Below are 27578 nucleotides of genomic sequence, written 5' to 3' on the forward strand. Positions count from 1 at the left end.
TAAGACAGCTGGAGTCCTGCAATGGTCTGAGGTTCGTTTCTCTTTCCAGGGTGGGCATGGTCTATGGTGGGTGGTGTGCTGGCCAGGAGGGGAACTGAAGGTCAGAGAGAAGAGACCCACATTCTAGCGCAGTGCTGGTGAACCCATGCCACATGTGCCGCAGCGGGCACGCAGAGCCCTTTCTGTCAGCACACATGCCCAGTTGTCCCAGCATTGCCCCAGCAGCCAAGCATCAGATATTCAGGTTTAAATTTCAGTGTTGGCACTTTGCAATAAGTGAGTTTTGGGTTGTAGTTTGGGCACTTATTCTCTAGATTTGCCATCACTGTTCTTAACCAAATTGGAACTGAAGGCTGTGTACTAGCAGGTATAGAGAGAGGGCACCCTGGGACGATGCTGTCCAAAAGAGTTTCCCACAATCTTAGAAATACGCTGTAATCTCGATAATAGCCACATGTGACTAATAGCTACCATTCTGGAGATGGAAATTCTGGAAGGAGCAGCACTTTCAAGGAATGAAGTTGGAAAGCAAGATTGAGTTCAAAGAAAAATGTAAAGTGTCCAGGTTACAAAAGCCAAAGTTGTGACTCAAAGGTACATATGAGAGCTATTCTGGAAAGCATTAGAAAATTAAAGTTGTTAGGACCCAGCCTAGGGCATCCAATCAAACTCCCTTTTGGTTTAGGCCTTTAAATAAGAGCTACCAAATTCATTGGTAGGAAAAGGTAGGTCTAGGAAAGTGGGTCGCAACTACATGAGTAGAAGGCCTTTCTTACCAAAATGAAAATTTTTTACTGAATTGTATTGGCAGTTGGGGAGCCATTAAAGGGGGAGAGTAACATAGTGCTTTAGGCAATATTTGCTGCTTATAGGCAGCAACGTGTAAGATGATGGAGGTGGGTGATGGAGGTGATTGCAGAGCTGGGTGTTAAAACTTATTTGGAAGCAACCTGTATACCCATCAACAGATGATTAGAGGCTGGGGGGAAGGGGAAAGGGATTAAAAAAAGAAAGAACCAAGCTGTATTATATACATGTACCCACTCCCCAAGATGATTATAAGCTGCATGTACTGCAAACATGTATAAATAAAAACAAACTTATCTGGAGTGTTCACTTCTCCCTCACATAATGAGTGTGTTCATTTCACTGGGGGCTGTCCATATTCTCCCTGGACTGAACACTGGTTCAAAATGTTCCTTAGCAAATATGCTGCTGTAAGCCTCCAGCCCCACTAAATGTTATGGTGATTGAAAATTACAGTTGCTTCCCATGGGCCCAGAACACGGCCCTTTGTAATGAAACAGAGATGATGTAGCCATTTGGAATGTGGAGTAATAGCCTCTCTAGGAACTCCAGCAGGGGCCCATGGTAGCCATAAAAGGGGATGACTCATCATGGAAAGGAATGATCACTGGTCTCAGAGTATGCCTTTCATTCTCTATGACTCCTGAGGCCCAGTGAGCAATCTTAGTGCCTTCCACTGGGAACTAGGACACCATAAGAATGGAATCCTAGGCATAGCTAACTATTCACTGAACAACCTTGATATAAGCCATTTTATGGTTCACAGTGGGGGAGAGATGACGTTTAAAAATTGAAAAGGAAAAATAAAATCTAATGTATGTTTGAATCAAACTTCAGAAATTGACAAAATACCTTTTCCAAGTCAGTAAAATTTCAGAGTCAATCCTTTTCCTCTTGGAATGCAGGGGATGAGTGCCCTACAGAGGGGTCTAGGGAGAATGGAAAGCTGGAGTTTTAGGACTGGCTTTTGTCTAATTGGGGGAATTCACCTGTCTTCCTGGAGAACATGTTACTTCTGCCTGAGGAAGGATTTTATTTTAGCTCTGCTGTTCACCATTTATGTGCAAATGCTTCCTTTATGTACCAATAATGATGTAGCCTACATGTCCACTTGGACATCTCTACCCCTTGGAGATGAGGGGAAGCTTGGCTTAAACGTCTAATATATCTGTTTACATAAAAAGAGAATTTTTTGGCCACTGCAATCTTCCCTCAGCCTCTGCTGGTGTTTCCAGGCTGAAGACTCCACTCATCTATCTAGACATTACAAACAAGTTTTTCTCCTATACCAAGTGTTTGTTGAGCTTGGCACCTCACAAACCAGATGGCTTTCTACCATCTCCTTGACCATGTTCTCTCCCACTCTCCTTACCTTCCTCTTTCTGTAGTAGGACCAATCCTATCCTCTTATCTCTAACAGAAGGTATATTAGTCAGCTCTCCTGCTGCTGGGTACCAGATGATACCTACAACCTAAAGAGGAGATGTTTACTTTGGCTCTCATTTTCAGTAGATATGGTCTATGGTCATCTGGCTCCAAGGCAGAAACATCATGATGGAAGGGTGTAGTGGAGCAAAGATGTTCAGTTCATGGCAGCGGAGACACAGATCAGGAGAATAGTGCCAGAGAGGATAGAGGCAGGAATGATAACTCATCCAAACACACCCGAAAGTACACTTTTCTAATCTGCTAAGCATTTCTTCATCTAACCAAGTTGACATATTACTATTAATGGTCATAGAAAGGATCATATTATTTTCTTGCCCTGTACTTTTGTGAGCTATGTTTCCAAATACAATTTTTAAGCATTCTCTAACTATTTATAAAACAAACCTACTAAGTAATGGTACCTGCGAAATAATGATACTTGCTTCCTGCTAAGTAATGATAACTGACATTCATTGAACATCTACCATGCTCTGGACATTATCCTAAAAAGAGCATTTTAGGAAGATTTTGAGTAGCATTCTAGATCTCCAGAGATAAAGAACTTAGCTGTCTGAGATACAACTGATCCCTAACAAATGGCTCACTTCAGCAGTGTCCATGGGTATTGCTCAATTGTTTTCTAGAAGGTCTGAGGATTAAAGTAATAGTGTAAAAGAATGTGACCTTGCTGGCATCTGACATTTTTCCTATAAGGGTTGTGTATCTTACCACATAGGATCACTTATTTTTCTATAATATTTTATGTTACACTTATAAATTAAAATATTGTAATACAATTTCCAAGTCTTTGGTTGAACTTCTTAGAAGTAGTGCCCAAAATGGATATTCTGGTGCATGTTTATTGTTTTGGGAGATATCTAAGTGTTGGGGGGCAGTTAGGTGGGTGTAGCAGGCTATATCTGGATGGGGCAGGTGAAGGAGCTGAGTAAAGATGAGGTCTTAGCTGGACACCAACCCCAGCCTAATCACACAAGGGCTCTGGGGCAAGAATAACAATACTGAGAGGGTTCTACCTCAGGCCAGTCAGTCATTAGCCAAGACTGCCTTTGCAAAATGGTGAGACACCTTCCTTTGATAATGCAACTTCTTTGATTTTGGAGAGCTTCTGTGGAACTGGGGACATCTGTGTGCTATTAGCAACTATTATATTGAAGTCATAATCCCCAGCCCTTCAGAATGTGACTATTTTTGGAGATAAATCCTTTGAAGAGGTGATTAAGTTAAATGAGGCTGTTGTATTCCTGTCTCACTGCTGTCCTATTAGAAGTGATTAGGAAGAAATACAGCCACAGGGGCTTGTGTGCACAGAGGAAGTCTTGTGAAGAGGCTGCAAAAGAGTGGCCAAGAAGAAGGGTCTCAGAAGATTCCACTCCTGCCACCACTGTGATCTGAGACTTTTAAGAAAGTACCCAGGCTGTGGAATCTTGTTATGGAAACTATCTGGTTAATATAGCAACCAACACTCACAGCACCTGGAGGATGAATGTGTCATAATTTGGACTATGTCTGGTAAGCAGATTTGGGTGGAACATTAATAGTCTATATTACATCCACTTACAAGTGAGAAACTATGGCCCAGAGAAGTGAAGTAGTATGCCCAAAGTCACACAGCTACTAAGCATCAGAGGCAAGATTTGAACCTCAGCCTGATCCCATAGTTTGTCCTCTTAGTCATGACTTCATGTCACCTCTGCTAATGGAAGGCATTCTTTCTCATAGCAACTGATAGAATCAGTTAAAATGGGCTTCAAAGTCTTTTTTTTTTTTTTACTTTATGTTTACCTTAAATAAGATGGAGCTCTCAGGGAAAATAGATGCAGCTGTGCATAGATAATGCCTATGTCTATGTTCCTTCTCAAGGCTTTGTCTTTTACCTTATTGTTGCATACTTTTTTTTGGTACCAGGGATTGAACTCAGGTCCTTGTGCTTGCGCAGCAGGCAGCGAAACCACTGAGCTAAATCCCCAGCCCTACCTTACTGTTTTGAGAATGTTGTAGCATATTAATCATAGATTTTCCCCTATATCTGAAAAAATTATGTTTTTGTTTAAGACATTTCTGTTAAAAATGAATTTTAGGAATCTTATTCATACCCATAAATGTCATTTTTAGGAAAACAAGAAATTCTTTGAAACCTGACTTGTAAGTAAAAACTATTATCATTCTGAGTACCTTTGCTCCCAGTTTGTAATGAGAGAAAATGGTCTTTAGAGAGGCCATGTGGACATATTATAATAAACTAGCTTGTTCTTATTACAGCCTTTAATAGCTTTTGTTCAGTATTTCCTGGCTTAATGTAATATTACCATTCTCCCCTTCAGAAAATGAGGAAAGGAAAAATAAAGAACATCTCTGGGCAACTGTCTGCTACTGTTAGTTGCACCCACACTCAGTCTATCCCACCAAAGCCAAAGTAAGCAGCATCCTCTCTTTATAAAGAGATCCTTTCCTCCATACGGCGGATATAGTGAAAAACACTTGCAGTACTTCCTGGTTGAAGGGTACAAGTGAATCTGTTGAGTTCTCAAGATCACAACTCATTAGGTCACCCTGCCCAGCAAACATTAATTCTAACACTATTATTAAATATGCAAAGAGAGTCAAGGAGAGGAATCTGGGGCATCTGGAAAAAGCCACAGCCTAACAGCCTGGACCATCTCACACTGACGGAATCCTCAAACTTGCTAAGTTTGTGGATTGGAAAGTTTAGTATAAAACTGTGCTGGTCAGCTTTCAGTTACTGTATCAAATACCTGAGACCAGCAACCTATAAAGAGAAAAGTTTTGTTTAGGCTCATAGTTTTGGAGGGTTCAGTCCATAGTTAGTTGTCCCTATTGCCTTTGCTCCTGTGGGGAGTAGCACATCATGGTTGGGAGCAGCACATCATGGTTGGGAGCACATGATGGCGAAGAGCTGGACACCCCTTGGGCAGGAAGGGAAAGAGGAGACTGGGCTTTTCTGTCCCATTTGAAGCCACACCCCTGGTGATGTGAGACATCTCAGGGTCTGCCTCTTAAATGTTCCAGCACCTCTCAATAGTATCATGGACTGGGACCAATTCTCCAACACATGGGCTTTTGCAGAACTTTCAAGATTCAAACTATAACGAATTTTTTTTTAAGGCATGACTACATTTGAGATATAAGTTCAAAGTATGTGAGAAAGATGGGCTGGAATTCTTAGGGGAAAAAATTCTATTTCTTTCTTGTCCTTATCCTCCCCTATTCTGATTCCCCCCAGGGAAAAAATATTAGGCAATTATTTGTGTGTGATACTTGTGGCAGCTTAAAGGTTCTTATTTCTTACAGATTTATGCATTCATTTATTCAGCAAGAAGTTTTTAGTGTCTGGTGTCTGCATTGAACCATGCACTGGAGATACCATGGTGAACAGGACAGGTTTGGCTCATGCCCTCCTAGAGCTTAGTAACTATCTGGAATAGTTGTAGAAAATATTTTTTATTTGCACTGACATTAAATGTCAGTCGTGCTGAATTGGTATTTCTCAAACTTAAGTGTGCATTAGGATTCCCTGAAGGGCTTGTTAAAATACACATTGTGATCACTTCTCGGCCTTTTGGCTAAGATCATGTGTAAAATACACATTGTGGATTCCCATCACTCTAGTTTCTGATTCACTAGGTCAGGGATGGGGAAGGGCTGAGGTTTATGTTTCTATGATGATTGTAGGTAATGCTGTGGCTACTGTACTGGGGCCTCTCTGAAAACCATTCTGGCAAGTCTTTCACATACATTTGTTCAAGGTGTGCCAGTGGTTTGAATCATTTGGGATAGTGACAGGTACACAGGCTGAGATCCTCCCTCTGAACAGTTTTTTAAAGAGAAAACAGTTTTGCCTTTAGGCAAAGTTTTTGTTATATAAAACCTAGGTCTTTAAGAAAAGTCTTTAATGTACATCTGGTCATTTTAGAAATTTAAAATCCTGATGCAATAATAGATGAAGTAAAACAAAGGTTTTTATTCAACAATTGCACCTGGGTGTCATTTTCTCCTTGAAGGTCCTAGTACACTGAGCAGTAGTTCTCAAAGTGTGTTGCCAGACTAGCAGTGTTATTATAAATGTAGAGTCTATACCCTGTCCCTCTCCTGCTGAATAACATGCTGGGTGTGGGGGCCAGGAATCTGTTTTCACAAGTCCTCAATGTGATTTTGATGTACACTCAGATTTGAGCATATCTGACAAAGTAGTGAGAATTGGGCTGAGTCTGGGTGAGGTCTTGAGCTTTTAACATCCTCAGCTCGCATAAGATAATTTGTAAGGATGAGTAAGCTTCATTTTTTTCTGTTACATAAGTCAAAGTTCTTTCCCTTGTCCAATATGGGAAAGATACTCATACTTTAAAATAGTTTGACTAGTAAAGATGAAAATTCCTAACTAAACATAAAATAGCACTGATTTGGTGAAAGAAAGATATGATTTAGATGATTTGCATTCTAATCTCATGTCCTACATGTGTGTAGCTGTGTAACCTCTAGTTGGTTATTACCCTGTCCAAGCCTCACTTTCCTTATCCAAAAAGTGGTCAGAAAAAAATGTCCTCCTAGTCTAACTTGAAGAGTCTTTGCAGTAATCAGATGGAATAGTGGATATAAATGTGGTTTAAAATTGTGCAGTACTATGCACATGTAACAGATGCAGCTTATGGTTATTCATCTTTAGTTTTGTGCTTCCCTATTAATAAAATGGGGATCATCTCATTACTTATTGCTACATAGAGATTGTAAGTAGTTAAGTAAGTAGTTAAGTAAGATTGTAAGTAGTTAAGACAATTAATTACACAATTCAGGTTCTTCTAAAATAGTTTATTTCTGTTCATGTTTTAGCCTTAACATAGAAAGATTTGAAGGTGTAGAGATAGTATAAAATATTGTGTGTCTTATCTTCTACATAGTATTATGTGATACTACTTTTATTTAAACTGATTGCATCTTATAGCAGTGGTTCTCAGAGGGCAGTGCCTGGACCTACAGCACCAGCAATCCCTACAACTTATTAGAAATAAAAATTTTCAAGCCCCCACCCCCAGACCTCCCCAGTTAACAACTTTGGGGTTGTCCCAGGCCATGTGTTTTAACAAGCCCTGCCTGCATCCTGCTGCTCACTTTAATCCTAGAGAAATGGATTTATTTATTTGGACCTTCATTGAAGAGTCTGACAAATATCACTTGGAAAAGGATGATCACTTCTCTTTCTCCTCACACCAAGCTTGGATGACCACTATTGGATTCCTTCCATAACACACCCAGCACAGAGAAGATCTGGAATGCTACTTTGGTGCATTTGTTATGAGGTTGACTTCAGGGTATGAGAAAATTAAAGCTGTTTATCACAGACCATTTTCCCTTCAGTGACAGGAGAAATGATCCTTAGCATAACAAGGCTTTAAACTGCACCCACTTACAGAAACATGAAGCTTTTCTTTTTTTTTGGTATTAAATTCTTTTATTGGTACATTGTAGGTATACAACACAATTACATTTCTCACTGGGAATTGTGCCTTTACATAATGCATCTTGGTACTTATTTTTTCCCCATTCCTAGCCCTCCCTTCATGCCCTCCAGCCTTCCCCATTTACAAAGACTTTATTTCCATTTTTTCCATTTCTCATCATTTTTTCCTTTCCCTTCTTTCCTTTCCCCTGTGCCTCCCACTACCCCTACCTCTTTGGACCTTTTCTTCCTATTTTACATTATCGATTATTCATTCTAATCATTGGTACATTTTAGGTATACGATATAATGACATTCATCATTGGAAATTTGCACCTTTACATAGTCTCTCTTGGTTCTTATTTTTCACCCTTGCCCAGTCCTCCCTTCAACCCCTCCAGTCCTCCGTATTTACAAAGATTTTGTTCCTATTTTTCCATTTTCTCATATTAATCCCATTCCCTTCTATCCTTTCCCCTAGCCCTCCCACTTCCTTCCCCTTTGCCCCTTTTCTTCCTATTTCACATTACCTATTATACATTTAGTCCTTATTTACACTTTCAGTTTCTCACACCAGAGAAACTATTCAGTATTTACACATCTGTGTCCTATTTATTTCACTTAAGAGTATTGCTTCAATGTGCATCCACTTAGCTATAAATGTCTCTAACTTCTCATTTTTTATGGCTGAGTAGTACTCCATTTTATAAAAATACCACATTTTCTTTATCCAGTCACCAGTTGATGGGCATTTGGGCTGTTTCCAAGTTTTAGCTATTACAAACTGCGCTGCTATGAACATGGATGTGCATATATCACTGTGGTATGATTCTTTTAATTCTTTGGGGAAGATCCCCAGCAGTGGAACAGCAGGGTCAAATGGGACTTCTAGTCCTAGTTCTTTGAGGTATCTCCATACTGATTTCCACAGTGCTTGCACCAGTCTACACTCCCACCAGCAGTGGAGCAGGGTTCCTCTTTCCCCACAGCCAGGCCAGCATTTGTTATTGGTTGATTTCATGATAGCAGCCATTCTTTCTGGAGTGAAGTGGAATCTCAGCATTGTTTTCATTTGCATCTCTCGAATGATCAGTGATGTTGAACATTTTTTCATGTATTTATTTGCTATTTCCAATTCTTTGTCTGAGAAATGTCTGTTCATTTCAGATGCCCATTTTTGGATTGGGTCTTTAAATTTGGGAGGTCTGATCTTTTTAAGTTCTTTATAGATTCGAGACAGTAGACCTTTGTCTGAGGAAGAGCAGATGAAGATATTTTTCCCACATTGTGGGTTGTCTCTTCACACTGCTGGTGGTTTCTCTTGTTGTGCAGAAGCTTTTTAATAAGAAGAGATCCCATTTGTTGATTGTGCTAGTTCATGGGCAACTGAGGTTTTGTTCATAAAATCTTTTCCAACACCGATGTCTTCAAGGGTTCTACCTAACCTCTGTTCCAACTGGTTCAGAGTTTCTATTTTAATATTTAGATATTTAATCCATTTTGATTTTAGTTTAGTGCATGGTAAGAGATATGGGTCTAGTTTTAATCTTTGGCAAGTTGAATTCCAATTTTTCCAGCACCATTTATTAAAGAGGCTATCTTTCCTCCAGTGAGGGTGTTTGGCTCCTTTATCAAAGATGAGATGGCTGAGTGTGTCTGGCGTTGTTTCTTTCTGCATGTTCTAATCTGTTCCACTGGTCCTCAAGTCTGTTTCTTTGCCAGTACCATGCTGTTTTTATCACAATAGCTTTGTAGTATAGTTACAGGTTGGGGATTGTGATACCCCCTGCCATGTCTCTGTTACCTAGAATTGCTTTTGCTATTCTGGGTCTCTTCTTGTTCCAAATGAATTTTTGGATTGTTTTCTTGAGGTCGATGAAGTATGCTGGTGGGATCTCAATTGGAATTGCATTAAATCTATATAGCAGTTTTGGAAATATGGCCATTTTCACTATATTAATCCTTCCTACCCAAGAGCAGGGGATGTCTGTCCATTTTCTGATATCATCTTCAATCTCTCTTTTCAGAGTGCCATAGTTTTCAGAGAAGAGGTCTTTGATTTCTTTCGTTAGGATGATTCCTAGGTATTTCAGTTTTTTGGATGCTATTGTGAAAGGAATTATTTGCCCTATTTCTCTCTCAGTGAGTCTGTCATTCGTGTAGAGGAAAGCTATTGATTTTTGTGTGTTGACCATGTAACCAGCTACTTGACTGAATTTGGTTATTAAGTCTAGAAGACTTTTGGTGGAGTTCTTGGGGTCTTTTATATAGAGTATCATGTCATCTGCCAATAATGACAATTTGACTTCTTCATTGCCTATCTTTATTCCTTTTATTTCTTTCTGTTGTCTAATTGCCGTGGCTAATGTTTCCAGAACTATATTGAACAAGAGTGGTGATAGTGGACATCCTTGTCTTGTTCCTGATTTGAGTGTAAAGGACTTCAGTTTTTGACCATTTAGTATGATATTGGCTGTTGGTTTTTCATAGGTGGCTTCTATCAGTTTGAGGTAGAGACCATCTATTCCAATTTTTTGTAGGGTTTTTATCATAAATGCATGTTGGATTTTGTTAAATGCTTTTTCTGCGTCTATGGAGATAGTCATATGGTTTTTGTCCTTGGCTCTATTGATATAGTGTATTACATTAATTGATTTTTGTATATTGAAACATCCCTGCATCCCTGGGATGAATCCCACTTGATCAGGGTGTATGATCTTCCTGATGATCTTCTGCATTCTGTTTGCCAGTATCTTATTAAGGATTTTTGCATCTATGTTCATTAGTGAGATTGGCCTATAGTTCTCTTTTTCGTTGGGTCTTTCTCTGCTTTGGGGATCAAGGTGATGCTTGCTTCCAGGAATGAATTTGGGAGTATTGCTTCCCTTTCAATTTCATTGAAGAGTTTAAACAGTAGTGGCAGCAGTTCCTCTCTAAATGTCTTGTAGAATTCAACAGTGAAGCCATCAGGGCCCGGGCTTTTCTTAGTTGATAAATTTTTAATTACATTTTCAATTTCATGGGTTGCTATTGGGTTGTTCAGAATTTTTAGGTCTTCTTTGTTCAACTTTGGTAATTCATATGTATCTAGGAATCTGTCCATTTCTTCTGTGTTGTTCATCTTATTGGTGTATAGGTTCTGGAAGTAGGTATTGATGATCATCTGGATTTCTGCTGGGTCTGCTGTCATTTCACCCTTTTCATTCCTAATTGCATGGATTTGGGCCTTTTCTTTCCTTTTTCTGACAAGGTTGACTAAAGGTTTGTCAATTTTGTTGATTTTTTCGAAGAACCAACTCTTGGCTTCATTGATTTTTTGTATCATTCTCTTAGTCTCCATTGCATTGATTTCTCCTCTGATCTTTATAATTTCCTCCCTTGTGTGAGCTTTGGGGTTATCCTGCTCTTCTTTTTCTAGAAGCTTGAGGTTTAGCATCAGGTTGTTTAATTGGGCTCGTTCTGTTTTCCTAATATGCATATTCTCTGCTATGAATTTCCCTCGTTAGACTGCTTTCATTGTGTCCCACAGATTCCGATATGTTGTATTGTCATTGTCATTTAATTTAAGGAACTGTCTGATTTCTTCTTTAATTTCCTCTGTGACCCATTGGTTATTCACAAGTGTGTTGTTCAATTTCCATGTGTTTATGAAATTTTTTGAGTTTCTTTTGCTATTGATCTCCAATTTCATCGCACTATGGTCTGATAATATACAGGGGATAACTTCAATTCCTTTGCACTTACTTAAACATGTTCTATGTGTGAGTATGTGGTCTATTTTTGAGAATAACCCATGTGCAGCTGAGAAGAATGTGTATTCTGATTTTGTGGGGTGGAAGACTCTGTAAACATCTGTTAAGTTCATTTGTTCAAGAGTTCGATTGAGTTCTAGTATTTCATTACTTATTTTTAGTCTAGTTGATCTATCTATTTGTGACAGTGGGGTGTTGAGGTCCCCCACTACAATTGTATTAGTGCATATATGACTTTTCATGTCCATTAGTATTTGTTTTATATAGTTGAGTGCACTAGTGTTTGGTGTATAGATATTTATGATTGTCATCTCTTCCTCTTGGATTGTTCCCTTTCCAAAGATGTAGTGTCCTTCTTCGTCTCTCTTAATCAGTGTTGGTTTGAAATCTACTTGATCTGCCAAGAGGATAGCTACTCCTGCTTTTTTTTTGGGTTCCTGTCACATGCAGTATTGTTTTCCACCCTTTAACTTTCAGTCTATGAGTTTCCTTTTGAATCAAGTGTGTTTCTTGTATGCAGCATATTGTTGGATTTTGCTTCTTGACCCATTCTGCCAGTCTCTTTCTTTTGCTTGGTGAATTGAGACCATTAACATTGATGGTTATAACTGAAACGTATTGACTTGTCATTGCCATCACTTTTTCTTTTTGTTGGGTTCTCCCCCTTTACATTTAATTTCTTGTCATGCCAGATGGGTTCATTCTGCTTTGCTTCCTGGGGTTGTGATCCTCAATGTGTGTTCCTAGGCTATTGTGTAAAATTCTTTGGAGTGCTGGTTTGGTATTCACAAAGTTCCTAAGGTGCTCTTTGTCATGAAAGTATCTTATTTCTCCACCTGTTTTGAAAGATAGTTTTGCAGGGTACATCAATCTGGGTTGGAGGTTGTTTTCTTTTAGGGCTTGGAATATGTCACTCCAATCTCTTCTTGCCTTGATGGTTTGTGTTGAGAAGTCTGCCGTGATTCTGATGGGTTTTCCTTTGTATGTGATTTTGTTTCTTTTCTCTGACTGCTTGGAGAACTTTGTTCTTCTGTGGAGTTTCTGGAATCTTAACAATTATATGCCTATGTGTAGTTTTTTCTGATCAAGGCTATTTGGAGTCCTATATGCCTCAGTTATCTGTATGTCAAGCTCTTGTCCCCTGCTTGGGAAGTTTTCTGCAATTATTTCTGTGAAGAGATTTTTTATGTCATCTGCACTCTCTCCTGTTTCTTCATTGAGCCCAATCAGTCTTATGTTATTCTTTTTTTCATCATCTAGCAGCTGTTGGATTGATTTCTTGTGTTCCCTTATAATTTTGAAGCAATTTTTCTTTTCCTGGTCACTAATTGCAATCTTATCTTCTATATCTGAAATTCTGTCCTCACACTGGCTCATTCTGCTGTGTAGACTTTCAATGGAGTTTTTCATGTCCTGGTAATCTATTTGCATCTGTTTTGTGGATTTCATTTGTTTCTTATGTTGGGATTCTATCATGTTCCTCAGCTCCTCTTTAGATTTATTAATCATGTCTTGCACTAGGGACACAATTTCTCCTGTTATCTGAGAAATTATTTCTGATTTCATTTTTTCCATATCCCCTTTTGTTGCCAGTTGTGTGGGTCCAGGTGGTTGAGTATCAGAGTGTTCCATCTCATTTCCCTTTGGGGTTGCTGTAGGTGATCTGGAAGTCTGGTTTTGAGACTTATTGACGTGTTTTCTCATTTCAAGTGGGGCGGGGGGGTGTTAGCGCCTGCACGGATTACCTCCTCTGAGGTGGGTGAGGTGGGACAGGGGACGGGAGCAGCGGTAGGGATGGTGACCCAAAAGCCCTTTCCTGTGGGCTGGGAGCAGCCAGAGGGATGGTGGCTGGGAAACCCCTTCCTCTGGACCAGGAGCAATGGGATGGTTGCTCAGAAGTCCCTCCCTCTGGGCTGGGATTGGTGGGAGGGATGGTGGCCCAGAAGCCCCTTCCTCTGGGCCAGGAGCAGCGGGACAAAAGGTGGCCCAAAAGCCCTTTCCTCTGGGCTGGGAGCAGCGGGGGGGATGGTGACCGGGAAGCCCCTTCCTCTGGACCAGGAGCAGTGGGACGATGGCTCAGAAGCCCCTACCTCTGGGCCGGGAACAGTGGGACTCAGTACCTTGGTCTGGTGGTCTGGTGTCCTCTGCGTCTTTGTAATGTGGCATCAGGTGGCTGCCTGTCTGCAGTGGGGTGATTCGGTGTCTTCCACATGACTCAGGACCTCGGTAGGGTGTGCACAGACCTGCCTGTCTGCAGCGCGCTCAGACACATGAAGCTTGATAAACGGAGTTTAAACAGACTTACATTTCTTTTGACTTTTCCCTTTGAAAATGAGCTGGACCAAGGCAGTGGCACTTCCTTAAGAAGTATCAAAGCACTCATTCCAGCCTGTTCTACAAGCTAGGCAGATGGGATAAAAAGGCACAGAGAGAGAGAGAGAGAAAGAGAGAGAGAGAGAAAGAGAGAGAGAGAGAGAGAAGCAAGGAGAAGGAGAGATCATAGGCAACCCTAAAAGAGATGCAGAGATTGAGATTAAGGAAGGGATGAAGGGAAGGCTGAGACATAGGAGAAAATATGAAAATTTTGGTTCCATCTACTGTTGTATTCAACACATGCCCCTCTTTGATGGCAAAACTGGAAAACTCCCAGTGGATGATTTTGATTTCCATATACTTCTCATGCTGTAATAATCTTGACCTTCTGAATGTAGGTTAAATAAAGATTTTTACAAGACATTGCTCCTACATACAAATCCTTTTTCTCATCTGGCACTGAGAGTCAGTGATCTGAAGGGGAAACAGGCTGTGATGAAATTGCTAAATGTGCAGGATCCTTAATATGCCCCTTCCTCAGATTTGGCAAAGTGGATTTGAATATATGTAATTTTATCTCTTATTCTACTGTATAACCTCATCTGTTTTAGGTGGAAAACATAGATTTCAAAGTCTTCCCTTGACAAGGAATTCTACATCCACTAAGTACTTTATTTTCAAAGAGTTCTGGAGTTAGTAAATACAAAGGCAATTTGTGCAGATGTAGAAATCGAGTGAACGTTTGTATGAAGTTTCCCTATACACAAATGGTTTCATAAGCATCTTACTATTGAATCTTCATAGCTACTTGGATACACTGCCCTTATGTAAATTTTACTGGACAAAGACGAGCTCAGTAAGTTTAAGAATCTCATCCAGACTTTTATATAGAAGATGATAGAGGCAGATTTCAAAATTTGATTTTCTTATCCTCTAGAGAGAAAACAGCATCAATAGATTGAAAAACAGCATTTTGTGTTATAATTTAGAAGAATAATTTTGTTTATGAGTTCAGAGAGTATTGCAAAGTCTAAAATGCTGGAGAGGCTATGGGGAAAAAGCAACCCTTCTACATTGTTGGTGGGAATATAAACTAGTACAGCCACTGGAGATCAATGTGTAGATTCCTCATAAAGCTAAAAGTAGAAATTCTATTTGACCTAGTATTACCCTTCTAGGTATCTTCCTAAAAGAATTAAATACATTATATTACAGATATGTGCATACCCATGTTAATAGCAGAACAATTCATAATAGCTAAATCTTTGAAAAGACCTATATGTCCATCAACAGATGAATAAAGAACATTTATTTATATATAATGGAGTATACTTTGCCATAAAGAAGGATAAACGAGTCATCTTTAGGAAAATGGATGCACATTGAGACCATAATGTTAAGTGAAACAAGTCAGACACATAAACTTATATTATGGTTTATCTTATATGAGAAACCAAAATTGTAATAATAAGAGATAGATCATAGAAAGTGGGGAGTTAAGTCTTTTTCAAATGGGAAGGGGATCAAGAGAAGGGGGAAATAGGGAGGGAGAGGAGTGAAAGGGGATAAAAAAAATCAAGGTGTATATGTTCAAGGAATTAAATCATTATGTAATGCAAACCTGTACTAATTAAAAATAAAAACTAGATAAAAGAAAAAAAAGCAAATGGGTGAAAGCCTAAATAAATAAATAAGTAAATAAAATGGCCAGTACTTTATGTTGTTAGGGTATCACTATGTAATTTACTCCTCTCCCAACCTAAAGATGTTTCTTTGTTTCTAGGTCCCCATTAAAAAATTATAGAATTTATAATGCTATGCTTTATTTGATCCATTCTTGTCCATTCTCTGTTGAAGATTGTTATAAGAACCACTTCTGTTTTAGTCACTAATGATGTTGCATCAAGTAACTTGGGTTGTAGGACCAGCCAGAATGAAGTCCATTTCAAAAGCTGTCATAGCCTTTTATAAAAGAATTGTGATATTTTCCCCACCTTACCAAAGTGCCTTTGGTATATATCCTACCCATCTTTTTTTGTCTCACTACTAACTTTTTTTTTTAAAAAAAGAGACTCTGAGAATAATGCTAACATAGTTTCATTAGAACTGACTCTGCTAAAAACATTTTGTGTAGTAGAGCCTGCTTCCCAAGGTATCTTGACCTTGTTTTGCTCCTAAATATCCTCATTTTTAGTAAGGATTCATGGTTCCAAATGCAAAGACTTTAAAGCATATCATTTTTTTCTTGTTTCATGACTTTATTCTCCTACCTTCAAAAAGTAGCTGCTAATGAAAGTATTCTTCCTTTCCACAATTGGTTTCATTTTGCTGACTCCACCCTACACTTCATTAAAGCTTTGTTAGAGCAAGCAAATATACACCTCCGGGAAAACACAGAGGATCCTAGCTTCATATTGTAATGACTGAGATTGTTGCTTATACTTTATTTCAGAGATCCCAGAAGACCCACTTGTGGCTGAAGAGTATTATGCTGATGTGTTTGATTCCTGTTCTGAAGAGAGTGAGGAGCAGGAAGAAGAAACAGTGTCCTTAGGACCAGAGGGAGAGGTCCTGGTTGAGGAATCTGAGCCTACTTATAGAACAAATCAACAGGTACCTGCTGTTGCCTGCTGGAAGTAGCAGAGCTGCAAGAGTCTTGTATAGGGAGAATGGAATTTTTCAATATACTTGTTTTCCTTGTAATCAGATTTTTGAGTCTTAATTATAAATGTAATGCAAATACAATGGACTCTCGAGTTACGACTGGCCTCACATGTGAACAACTTAGGTTATGACTGGAATTTTAATTTTAACTTACAACCAAAGAATTTAGTTATGACCTGAACTTCATGGTCGTAAACAAAACCTCACGATACCATTTTACATATATAAAAATATGTAAGTGTCATTCTGAGCCCAAGTGCACATATTTGTGGACATAATTTTGGTCAGTGCTTTATATAGTTGATACAATTACTGGTATCAAAATGGCCCCAAAATGCTAGAAAAGAAGCTGAGGATGGAAAGGAAGATAAAGAGAGCAATCACAATAAAAAAGAAGAAGGAAATTGTGAAGAAATGTGAGAGTGGTGTTTGTGTGACAAATCTCAGTAATATGTACAGCATGTCAAAACCAGAATCTCGCAATCTTACAGAGAAAAGATTTGTATAAGGAAGCTAGTGTTGCTAAAGGTGTTACTCAAATTAGTAAGTCATGATCAGCAGTGTTAGACAAGGTAGAAAGGCTATTATTAGTGTGAAAAAATGAAAAGCAGATGGCAGGTTATAGCCTGAGTCTATAATTTGTGAAAAAGCTAGGGCTATAAATGCAGATCTTATAAGGGATAATCCATCAACAAGTGGTACTGGCAAAACATTTTGTGCCAGTAAGGGGTGGTTTCACAATTTTAAAGCAAAAACTAGGGTTCATAGTGTAACTAGGCATAGTGAAGAAGCCTGTGCTGATAAAAGGGCTGCTGAAGATTACATACACCACTTTCAGATGACACAGAGAAATGGCTTTTGCTCTTCAAGTTTTCAACTGTGATGAATTTGGCCTTTTCTGGAAGAAAATGCTCATGAGAACATACGTTACCCAGGAAAAGAAGAAAATGCCAAGCCACAAGCCTATGAAAGATAGGCTAAACTTATTGCTATGTGCCAATGTAAGAGGTGACCTCAAGATAAAGCCTGTCTTGGATTATCTCTCTGAGACCCCTGGAGTGTTTAGAAAACATAAAGTCATGAAGAATAGGCCTGGGGTCATGTGGATATCTAATCCAAAAGCCTGGGTAACAAGAGTACTTTGTGTGTGCGTGTGTGTGTGTGTGGATCAGGGAGACTTTCTGTCTTACTGTTAAGAAATATCTAGAGGACAGAGGTTTACCACTCAAGGCTCTTCTCATCATAGACAATTCACCACTCACCCACGAGATTTGGAAGAAGAATTGGCTGAAGAATTCCCATGACTCTCAGTTGAGTTCCTCCCACCTAATACAACTCCTCTACTGCAGCCTATTGATCAGCAGGTTATAGCTAACTTTAAGAAGCTATTTACCAAGGAACTGTTTCTGAAGTGCTTCCAGATGATTTCAGATACAGATTTAACCCTTAAAGAATTCTGGAAGGAACATTACAACAAGCTTTCCTGTGTGGGGTTAACTGAGAAATTCTGGGCCAATGTCTCTTTAAGGACACTGAGATCTGCCTGGAAGAAAATCTGCCCTAAAATTATACAGGAGAGAGATTTGAAGGCTGTGTAGAGGAGCCTGAGCCTTCAATTGACCCTGTGATTGATGACAGTATCACTATAGCAGAGTCCATAGGCTTGTAGGTAAACAGTGGTGATGTTGAGGAACTGGTAGAGGAACACTCAGAGGAATTGTCTACAGAGGAACTTCAACAACTTCTGGCTGAGCAACAGAGAATGGCAGCTGAGGAGTTTTCTGAAGAGGAGTGGAAGTATCAACAATCAGTGCAGCAAAGTTCTTCTGAAATAAAGGAAATCCTGAAAAAATGGACAGACTACAAATATTTGTAGAGAACACCCACCCAGAGAAAAACCCAATTATTGCATTCACTTGCTTAATGACAATGTCATGTCATATTACAGAACAGTGTTAAAGAAAAGACAGAAACAGACAGCCTTAGACCAGTTTTTATTTCTGAAAAGGTTGAGACCTAGTGAGCCAGAAGCAGGTCCTAGTGGGCTACAGACTCTTCCAAAAACAGAAAAGACACTACAGAGCCAAATTCCTGTTGTTCTTATGGAAAGGTACTCTTCTGCTAAACAATAGCCACCTTCCATTTCATCCTCCCTTCCTCCAAGCCAAAGATGTCAACTTGAATGGTGAGTACAGTATGAAATTGTTGTTTCTGGTAAGTTAGGCACATTTTATAACTTTTTGGTGAATACACTAAGAAAATTATTCATGTTTCTGGTGAATTACACACATTATACAACCCTTTTTATTATGAAAAGGTTAGTTAAGGGTTGCTTTGGGAGGTTCAGAACAAATTATGGGTATTTTACAAACAACTTGAGTTACAACCAACCCTCATGAATAAATTGAGTTCATAAGTCAAGGGTCCACTGTAACTAAAACAATTATTATTGCAGTATTACAGAAATTTCATTCTGTGCCTATTGTAGTGAAAACACATGATATACAAAATACATGCTCAAGTTTTGCTCACAGCATCAAGTGGTAAAATTTGATTTTCTAACATAATTTAAGATTTTTAAAAATAAATTGCAGCCAGCTCAGCCACATGAATAAAATATATTGCAAATAACATTTAGGTCAAGAAGTAGAACTTTGTCAGCCCTAGGAGCACCAATTTTGGTATGGTTGTTAGAACACAAGGTTGGAAATCAGATGGCTGGTTTCTTTGTCATTTGCAAGTTGTATAACCTTCAACAAATTACTAAACTTCACTGTGCCTCAATTTTCTAACCTGTGAAATGGGAGAATAGTGGTTCCTACCTCAAAAAATGGTTTCAAGATTAATTAGTATACAGCATTTAGAATAGTGCCAGAACTTATTTTTACTTAATAAATACTTTCTAATAATTTAGCTATTATTATTACAAAGTTACCCAGCCATCATATGTCCCTTTTATGATACTTCCAAAAGTCTTTAATGTTAAAATGAGATTTTTGCAGTTTTAGCATGAAAAAAGCTCTTCTTATGTTGTAAGGCACATGATAAATGCCAGGTAGTGATTTTGTTCTCTGAGCTATGTATCTGTCACATGTTGTAGGACAAAGTTTGATTGATTTTAAATTATTTGTTGAGGCAAGATGTTAAAGCTTTGTATATCCATGATGCATTTTGTCTCACAGACTCCTATTCGGTGGTTATTCCTGTTTTCATGTTTTCCAGATGAAGACACTCTCTTAGTTACTTCTCTCATTGCTGAGACAAAATACATGAGAACCACAAGTTAAAGGAGGAAAGGTTTATTTTGGCTCACAGTTTGAGGTTTCAGTCCATACTTGGCTGGCTCCAAGTCAGGATGCCATGGCAAAAGGGACATGGTAGAGGAGAAACAGTCCATGGCAGAGCAGGCAGGAGGCAGCAAGCAAAGTAGCAGCAGCAGCAGTAGCAGCAAGCCCCCCTTTCTCTTTTATCTTATCCAGACTATAACCCTTTTGGGTGTTGCCACTGATTCCTAGGATGGGCCTTCCTATTTTCCAGACCCATATCTATGCAATACCAATTTAGTTATCACACACCCTTAATCCACATTCACACACCCTAGGTCCAATCATCTCCAAAAAGCCCCACCATGAGGCTTTGGTGAAATATCTAAATACAAGCTATAATGGTCTCTGAGAGAGAAGTAACTTGCCTGTGGTTACAACAGCTAGGGAAAGGTCTGAACCATGCTCAGGGCCAAGACAGTCACATTCCTGAGCCATCATTTCCTCTATTACATAAGGCATATTGACCTAGCATGGACTTGGTGTAATAGAAACAGGAGTATAAATCACAAGAAAGTAATTTGTATTGGGGACAGGTAATTACAAGTCCATTTGTTGTTGTTGTTAGTACTAATTCAATATAGTTTTTCCCTCCCCAAAAGTGGTTGGTGTGGGATTGTGATTGGTGTTGATTCTTCTTTTTGGAATTCTTTTCTTAGCAACATAGTAATTAATTATTCTTGCAAACTCAGTGCTGAGACCCTAGTCACTGTTGACCTTGTGGATTACAGCCATCTCTAGGATATTCTCTTCTTCTCTTCCCCTAGCCTAGCTCTTGACCCTGAACATGCTAGGGTGTGCCTAAGAGGTCATCATACCATGGCTCTTATGTGAGCACTCAGACCAAAGTTGATTCCTTTTTCTTCAGATAGGAATCATATTTTGATGGAGGAAGTACTTTCAGAAAGAAAAACAGGATCAGCTTTATTGTGATTAATTATTGAGTTCTTTTACCAACCATGACAATCTTTTCAGCAGTGGCATCTCCAAACACAATTTTATTAAGTTCCTAATTGCTGTTGCTTGCCAGTCATTTCTCTGCTGTGATAAGTGAAACATCAATAATACTTTGATCACAAGCCATTATGATATTGTTGATACCTTCTCTGTGAAGTTTGTGCTCACCAAATTGGAACAAGCCTCTCAGATATGAGGAGAATGGCATTGATAGCTGTCATCACAACTAGGTTCTCCACAGCATGACTTGTCTCTGAGAAGTGTTTCTTATGCACTAAAGGACGGTTCTTAGGGCTTCAAGTTTGATCTTTCATTAATTTTGCTGTCTTTTTCTTACTACCTTGACCATCATTTTCCTCTCCAAGTCTAATAATTGGCCTATGTACCCCTGTACTACACATTCAAGGTCAACAATAATGACATGACAAGAACTCTCTCAGCAAAGACTCTGTTTAATGAATGTGGCTTTCACTGAAGCTTTTGCTAAGAAGGCTCTTCAGAACCCTGGTGTTTTTTCTTGGTAAAAAGGACCACAGAGGTCCATTTTTTCCCTAGCTAATTCAGAAGTTCTCAAATCTTTTGTTGATTTGAAATTCGCTCAGTGCAGTGAAGCATTAGGAAAAGCAAAGGTGTTCTTCTTCTTGGAACATTGTCACAGGGACAGAGAACTGGATGCAGGGTAGGTAAGGCCTGAGGTTCTCTTGAGAAGCCTTGGATCAGACCATCATGAGGGAAGATGCCTCACAGTTTTGCTGTTAGTGGAGTCATTCTTTTAATCAGATAATAATCATTATTACATTCATTGCTAACATTCCCAGAATGTTCCTTTTATCTCAGTTCTAAACCTCTGGGAGGCAGATGACAAGATACACTTAGAAATGAAAAGGAAATACTTGTGAAATAGGTGGGTAGAGCCACAAATCATTTTGTGGCACCTTTGAGGGGAAGAAAAAGAGGAAATGAAGGAGGAGGAAGGGTGGGAGGAAAAAAGAAAAAAAGGAAGCAAAGAAGAAAAGGGAAGGGGAGGAAAAGGAAAGGAAATAGAAAGGAAAGGGAAAGAAAAGGAAAGGGAAGGGAAGGGAAGGAAGAAGGGGGAGGGAAAGATTGGATGAGAACCTTGGACTGAAGTGGACTGAAAAAGACTCTGCCAGGCTGATAGGGTACCCCAGGGCAAAGTCTTCTGGCTTCAAGGTTGCAGAGTCCTACTGTAGGCAGCAGTCACCTGGCCCTAGTGTCCCCTGAGCTGGCACAGGTGCAGTTAAGAGAGCTGTCTGGGTGGATCCTCCCCTCCTACAAACCCTATGGTAGGTCCTGGAAGCTGCCTGGGTAGGGGAAGGGCTGTCAGCTCCCTATGCTCCTTCTAGCAGGCTGTCTCCTGAAAAGAGATGTGACACACCTCATAGCTGCCACTGATGAAATATTTTAATTTAGCAGTCTTACAGTGACTCTTTAATACATGTATTTTAGATGAACTGCATCAAACTAAAATTTAACTAGATGAATTCTAACAAGGGAGAGGGTAAAGTGAGGGATAAAGTAGGGGGGAAGAAAAGAAAGGGCCTGAGTTAGGGATTGTAGGAACTCCATCTCACATTTCAATCAAAATGTGAATGCCCCAGAGTGAGAATGAGCTGCAGGACGTAAATACCCAGCACCTGACTGCATCTTCATCCTTGTGCCTCAGATTATGAATCTCTTGTTTTTTGAGTTGTTGCTCTAGACTGACAGATTTAAAGACATGAGTTCTTTGTACAGCATAATCCCTCAGTGCAAGTCAATTATCTCATTTGGTGTTTGAAAAAGAAATAGCAGCAGAGGATATTTTGTGTATAATTGATTTTATCACAAGTGCTGACTTTAAAACTCAGGCCCCTTGAAAGATGAGACTCCTGTGATATTCCAGCTTTGCATAGGAAGAAACTAAGATTCAAGAAGGTGACTTTTCCAAACTCACAGAGCTCATAAGTGGCAGAGCTGAACTCTCTTTTAGCCACTCTCACAGTCTTTCCTCTGCACAATGATAGTCCTTCCCACACCACTGATGATACAGGAAATTTATTAGGTATGAGGAGTAGTTTTGATCATTGGATTAGCTGACACTGTACCAAGACCTCTTTTACTTAACAGAATTACTGAGCTATGTAAAAGGCAAAATTTTTACCAGTTCTAGGAAAAATGCTGAATTATGAAAATTAATCTGTTAAGCAATGCAGATTTCTCCATCTACTCTGCCTTTTTGTAGAAGATGCTAAAACTCTTGAATCCCAATAGTGACACTGAGTTACCTGCTTTTTTGCACAATCTGACCTAACTCGTTTAACTTCAATCATGAGAGGAAACACTTTTTGTCATGAATTAACCTCAGAGGTCATGAGCTCTTAGGAGCAGATGCCTCACTATTGCAAGGTATAGTCACTTCTCCATCAGTGTCCCCCTGAGCTGTGTCCCAGACTACAAAGCAACTGGCCTGGCTAAAGTGTTCATGGACACTACCTTTTTGGTGTGCCTTTCCTCCCAGGTAATTAGCCTTGTGTAGACTCAATGTGTGTTGCTCAAAGGAGAGACTTTGATGGACCAATTACAACACTTGCCCCCATCCCCCTCATTATTATCATAGTTCTTCCCCCCTCCTTCTCTGCTGTCTATTATCCATGATGAAGCACAGTTAATTACTGGTCATTTAGTGACCAGCGAGACTTTCCTGTGGAATATAGCACAGTGAACTTTATGAAAGTCCTTTATCCCTACATCTTTTAAATTTAGATCAAGGCTAGTTGGAGTCCTATATGCCTCACTTATCTATATGTTAAATTCTTTTCCCCTGCTTGGGAAATTTTCTGCCATCACTTCTGTGAACAGTTTTTTTATGTCATCTGCACTCTCTCCTGTTTCTTCATTGACTCCAATCAGTCTTATGTTATTCTTCTTTGCATCATCTAGCAGCTGCTGGATTTATTTCTCGTGGTCCCTTACTATTTTAAAGAAATTTTTCTTTTCCTGGTCACTAATTGGAATCTTATCTTCTATATCTGAAATTCTGTCCTCACATTGGCTCATTCTGCTGCATAAACTTTCAATGGAGTTTTTAATCTCCTGGAAATCTGTTTTGCATTTGTTTTATGGATTCCGTTTGTTTCCTATGTTGGGATTCCATCATGTTCCTCAGCTCTATTTTTTTATCTGTGTCCTCTCTAGATTTATTAATCATGTCTTCCACTACGGGCCCAGTCTCTGCTGATATCTGAGAAATTATTTCTGATTTAATGTTTTCCCAAATCCTCTTTCCTTGCCAGTTCAGGGAGTCCAGGTGGTTGAGTATCAGAGTGTTCCATCTCGTTTTCCTTTGGGGTTGCTTTAGGTGATCTGGAAGTCTGGTTTTGAAACTTGTTTATGTGTCTTCTCATTTCAAGGGGGCAGGGGGAATGTTTGCTGCTGATGCCCACAGGGCTCAGCTCCTCAGCGCTTGGGGCTATGGTACAGTGGCCCAGAAGGTTTGCCTCCTCTGCACTGGGGGCAGCTTTGCTCCTCTGCCTACATCTTTTAAATTTAGATTCACTGTTTTGTTTAGGATCATTCCAACACCTCTTACTCCAATACCAAAACATGGAGGGAAAAGAAGGAAATAATAGGATGGATAAAGACAAAGTCAAACTGAGCAAGAATTCAAGAGTCTCTGTGTTCCTTTCAGTGTGAGTGGTAAGGTCACAGCCAATGGCCTCCCTGTTGATGGATAAGCAGAGGCCCTACTAGTATGGGAGCAAGAGGACAATGATGTACAGTGTGAGATGCCCTGAATTCTGCTGTGCTGCTCCTAGAGTTGGGGGGGTGAGGGTGTGTGTGGGGAGGTGATTTTTGCCAAGCCAATAAAACCAGTTGGGATGGTTTTTCCCACAACCTGCTCCCTCTTTACCAGCCCCCTTCCAGACCAGTTCTGTCTCCCTAGCTGTCATCAGAACTGAGGTGCTTTGACCATACAGTATAAAAAAAATCCTGCAAAAAATATGGAAATTGTTCTAAATATCTCTTGCAAACAAAAATGTAAGGGTTTATTGCTTTTACTCTATAATATCTCTATAACTATTTTATTATTTAATTTCACAGAGAAAATTAATTTAATGTAGCTGAAAAGGAGATATGAGTACCATTTCATTGTGTGTAATTGATTTTATCACAAGTGCTAACTTTAAAACTTAGGTCCCTTGAAAGATGAGACTCTTTCTCAGCCTAGAAGGAAGGAGTGTGGCCCATTGAGACATTATTGGAGGTGCTGTCCTTTCTATGTAACCTGCTAATCTGGAACACATGGGGTCTATATTTTCCATTTTATTTCACAAATTTAAGAAACTATGGAACAGAGAGAACACTTATCCAATGGCAGACCTGGTATTCAAACAAGCAAATATGCACTGATACAACTGTTAGATATTTGGGATGAGTATATGACTTAATGTAGAAATTAGTAAATGAAAAGAAAAGGAGATGCTTAGGACCTCAAGGACTGCTGCAAGATGTGTGACAGTGGACTATAATCTGAGGATTTAAAATCATGTTTAAAACACAGGGCCAAAATTTCTACTTACTCTGTGGGACATAAATAGTAATCTTCAGTAAATAGGTGTATATCACCAAGGGTTCCTTTTGGAATTTGAAAATTCTTTCTCTTTTGTCCAATGCATTAAGCTTCTCTTAAATTAGCAGAACTTTTCCCCCCAAACTAGTGGACAAGTAGTATATAAAGAGATTAAGTAGTCAATCAAGAACAAATGGAGGGGATTGATTGGAACAGCTTCCTGTTGTCCATGCTGCTGGAATTCTGGGCATGGGGTGAAGCAGAGGGAGTGCTGGGCCTCCCACACCTGGAAATCCATTACCTTGCATTCTTGGGTAGGTGCCATGTCACCAGTCCAACTGCTCCACTTTCTTTTTTCTTCTCTTTTCAAACTGTAATCTAAAACATCCTACGAATTCTGTCATTAGATGCCTACGATTGTCTTTGAAACCCTGAAGCAACCCTCCAGGCTCTGACTTGATGGGAATCTGGGTATTAATAAGAGGCGGCAGCAGTTACAAGGTTTTAATAATGCAGAGTAAACAAGCCATTAGCAGTGAGATGTAGACATATTGGCAGTCACATTTCAGAAATTCTGAATTCAGCAACAGAGGCATTTAGTGTTATGGGAGCAGAGGGAGAGGCTTGTGTGCAGTTTGAATTTTGAAGACGTCACTGTGTTCTCATCACTACACACATTTTAGGGAAAAAGGCAACCATGAGTAGTGAAATAGGAGTTATGATCTTAGCTTCCTGATTCCAGAGCAGCCCCTACAAAGGTACCATCATCTCTGTCCTCTGGCTTTGTGCTAAGCAGCATCCTCTGCCTCCCCATGAATTATGAATGCATATAAGCAAGGGCTTGACTTCTAATGAGATCATCTTCTAACTGAGTTGTGAAAGGTATATATGAATGTACAGAAAATGGGTAAGGTCACCTTGGTACTCTGGTTTCTATAACTTAATGACATTTTCCAGGGCTGTTGTGGATACAGTTTGCAGAAAAGTAGATTTGGTAATTGCTGAGTAATGCAAATGGCAGAAACAAAAGTAGATGTGTTGTTACTGGGCCATTCACTTATATGTCACTTATTTGAGTGTTTTAGACAGTGGGTATGTATAGTAATAAACAAACATAGTTTCACCTTTGTGGACATCCCAGCCTCACATATTTGGATAGTATATATTGGATGACAATCCCTCAATGTGTTTTCATGAATCATTTCTATCTCTGGAGAATTCTAGACTCATGTATCCAGTCTGCCCCAGAGTAGAGTTAGAGGTCATGTGGACCTCTAATAGACATTCTTAAGTAATGTGAACTTTGTACACACCAGTCCCATGCAAATTAGCTCCACTTGAGTTAACTTTGGCTCACCTCCTTTCACTCATATTCACATCCAATTTGTAAGAAAAACCTATTAGCTTGACCTTTGAGGTATGTATAGAAAGACCATAACTTAGTACCTCTACTTTTACTGCCAAAGCCTTCTTCACCTCCCCAGTGGATTTTAACAATAGTTTTTAACTGAACTGCCAGTGAAAAATCCCCCATCTCATTCAGAGTAAACAGCCAACTCTGTGAAATGGCCTTTCAGCACATCCTCATCACCATTACCTTGCTGAACCCTTCTCTCTCATCATTATGAGACTCACCCTCACTCCACTCCAGTCACACTAATCTTCCTGTTTCTGGGATGCACCAGCTATTTCCCTGCCTTGATAAGCCTGGAATGCCCTCCCTGTGAGAATGCATAAGTAATTTTCTGCCTCCTGACTTCAAGTCTGTGCTGCTCTGTCATCTTATTGGGGAGCAATCTGCCCACCTTCTATAAAATAGCACCTACTGGCCTGAGAATTCATTGTTCTTCATTCTCTGCTGATTTGCCTTTGTTTACTTGCTCATTCATTTATGATCTCTCTCTCTCTCTCCCTCTCAACAGTAGGACAGAGATTCTATTTTTATTGTAGTATTCACAGCTCTTTGAAGAGTATTTGGTGCAGAGCAAATACTCAATCCATGTTGTGGAATATGTGAATGAATGAATGAAGAAATGAATGGATGGATGCAGTATATAATCTAGTGGTACAGATAGCCAAACACAGACAAATAAGAGCAACCATGGAATAAAGAAGTGAAGTGTTAGAGGAAATGGGCATTTGGAGGGTGTAGAAAGACCTACTGTTCTGGTTTAAATTTTCATGTCTCCCCTAAAGCCTCATATTCAGAGGCAGAGCTTGCATAAGATGATTGGATTACAGAGGTGATATAGTTGTCTTGGTGTTAGGAGGTGGGGTCTGGTCAGAAGAGG

General features: G+C 39.4%; 1 protein-coding gene and 1 pseudogene across 22 annotated transcripts in view; both read left to right on the forward strand.

Annotated features, from left to right (window-relative positions):
- Positions 1–27578, forward strand: part of Nek11 (NIMA related kinase 11) — a 328322-nt gene that overhangs the window by 175108 nt on the left and 125636 nt on the right. For 21 of the 22 annotated variants that reach the window (XR_015441122.1, XR_015441120.1, XR_015441118.1 and 18 more), the window contains one exon: positions 16226–16386. Coding sequence is in view for 15 of the 22 variants with exons in the window: in XM_087186939.1 (XP_087043065.1) it covers positions 16226–16386 (161 nt within the window). In the remaining 7 variants the exon portion in view is untranslated. Of the gene's footprint in view, positions 1–16225; positions 18623–27578 lie in introns of all 22 variants that reach the window. The other variant, XR_015441124.1, reaches the window with a different exon arrangement.
- On the forward strand, positions 5818–6030 carry LOC147825231 (U2 spliceosomal RNA; annotated as a pseudogene).

This window comes from Heterocephalus glaber, unplaced genomic scaffold, assembly GCF_053883595.1.
Source record: "Heterocephalus glaber isolate CG9 unplaced genomic scaffold, H.glaber_assembly_v1.0 deba00001504, whole genome shotgun sequence".
In the NCBI taxonomy this organism is placed as follows: domain Eukaryota; kingdom Metazoa; phylum Chordata; class Mammalia; order Rodentia; family Bathyergidae; genus Heterocephalus; species Heterocephalus glaber.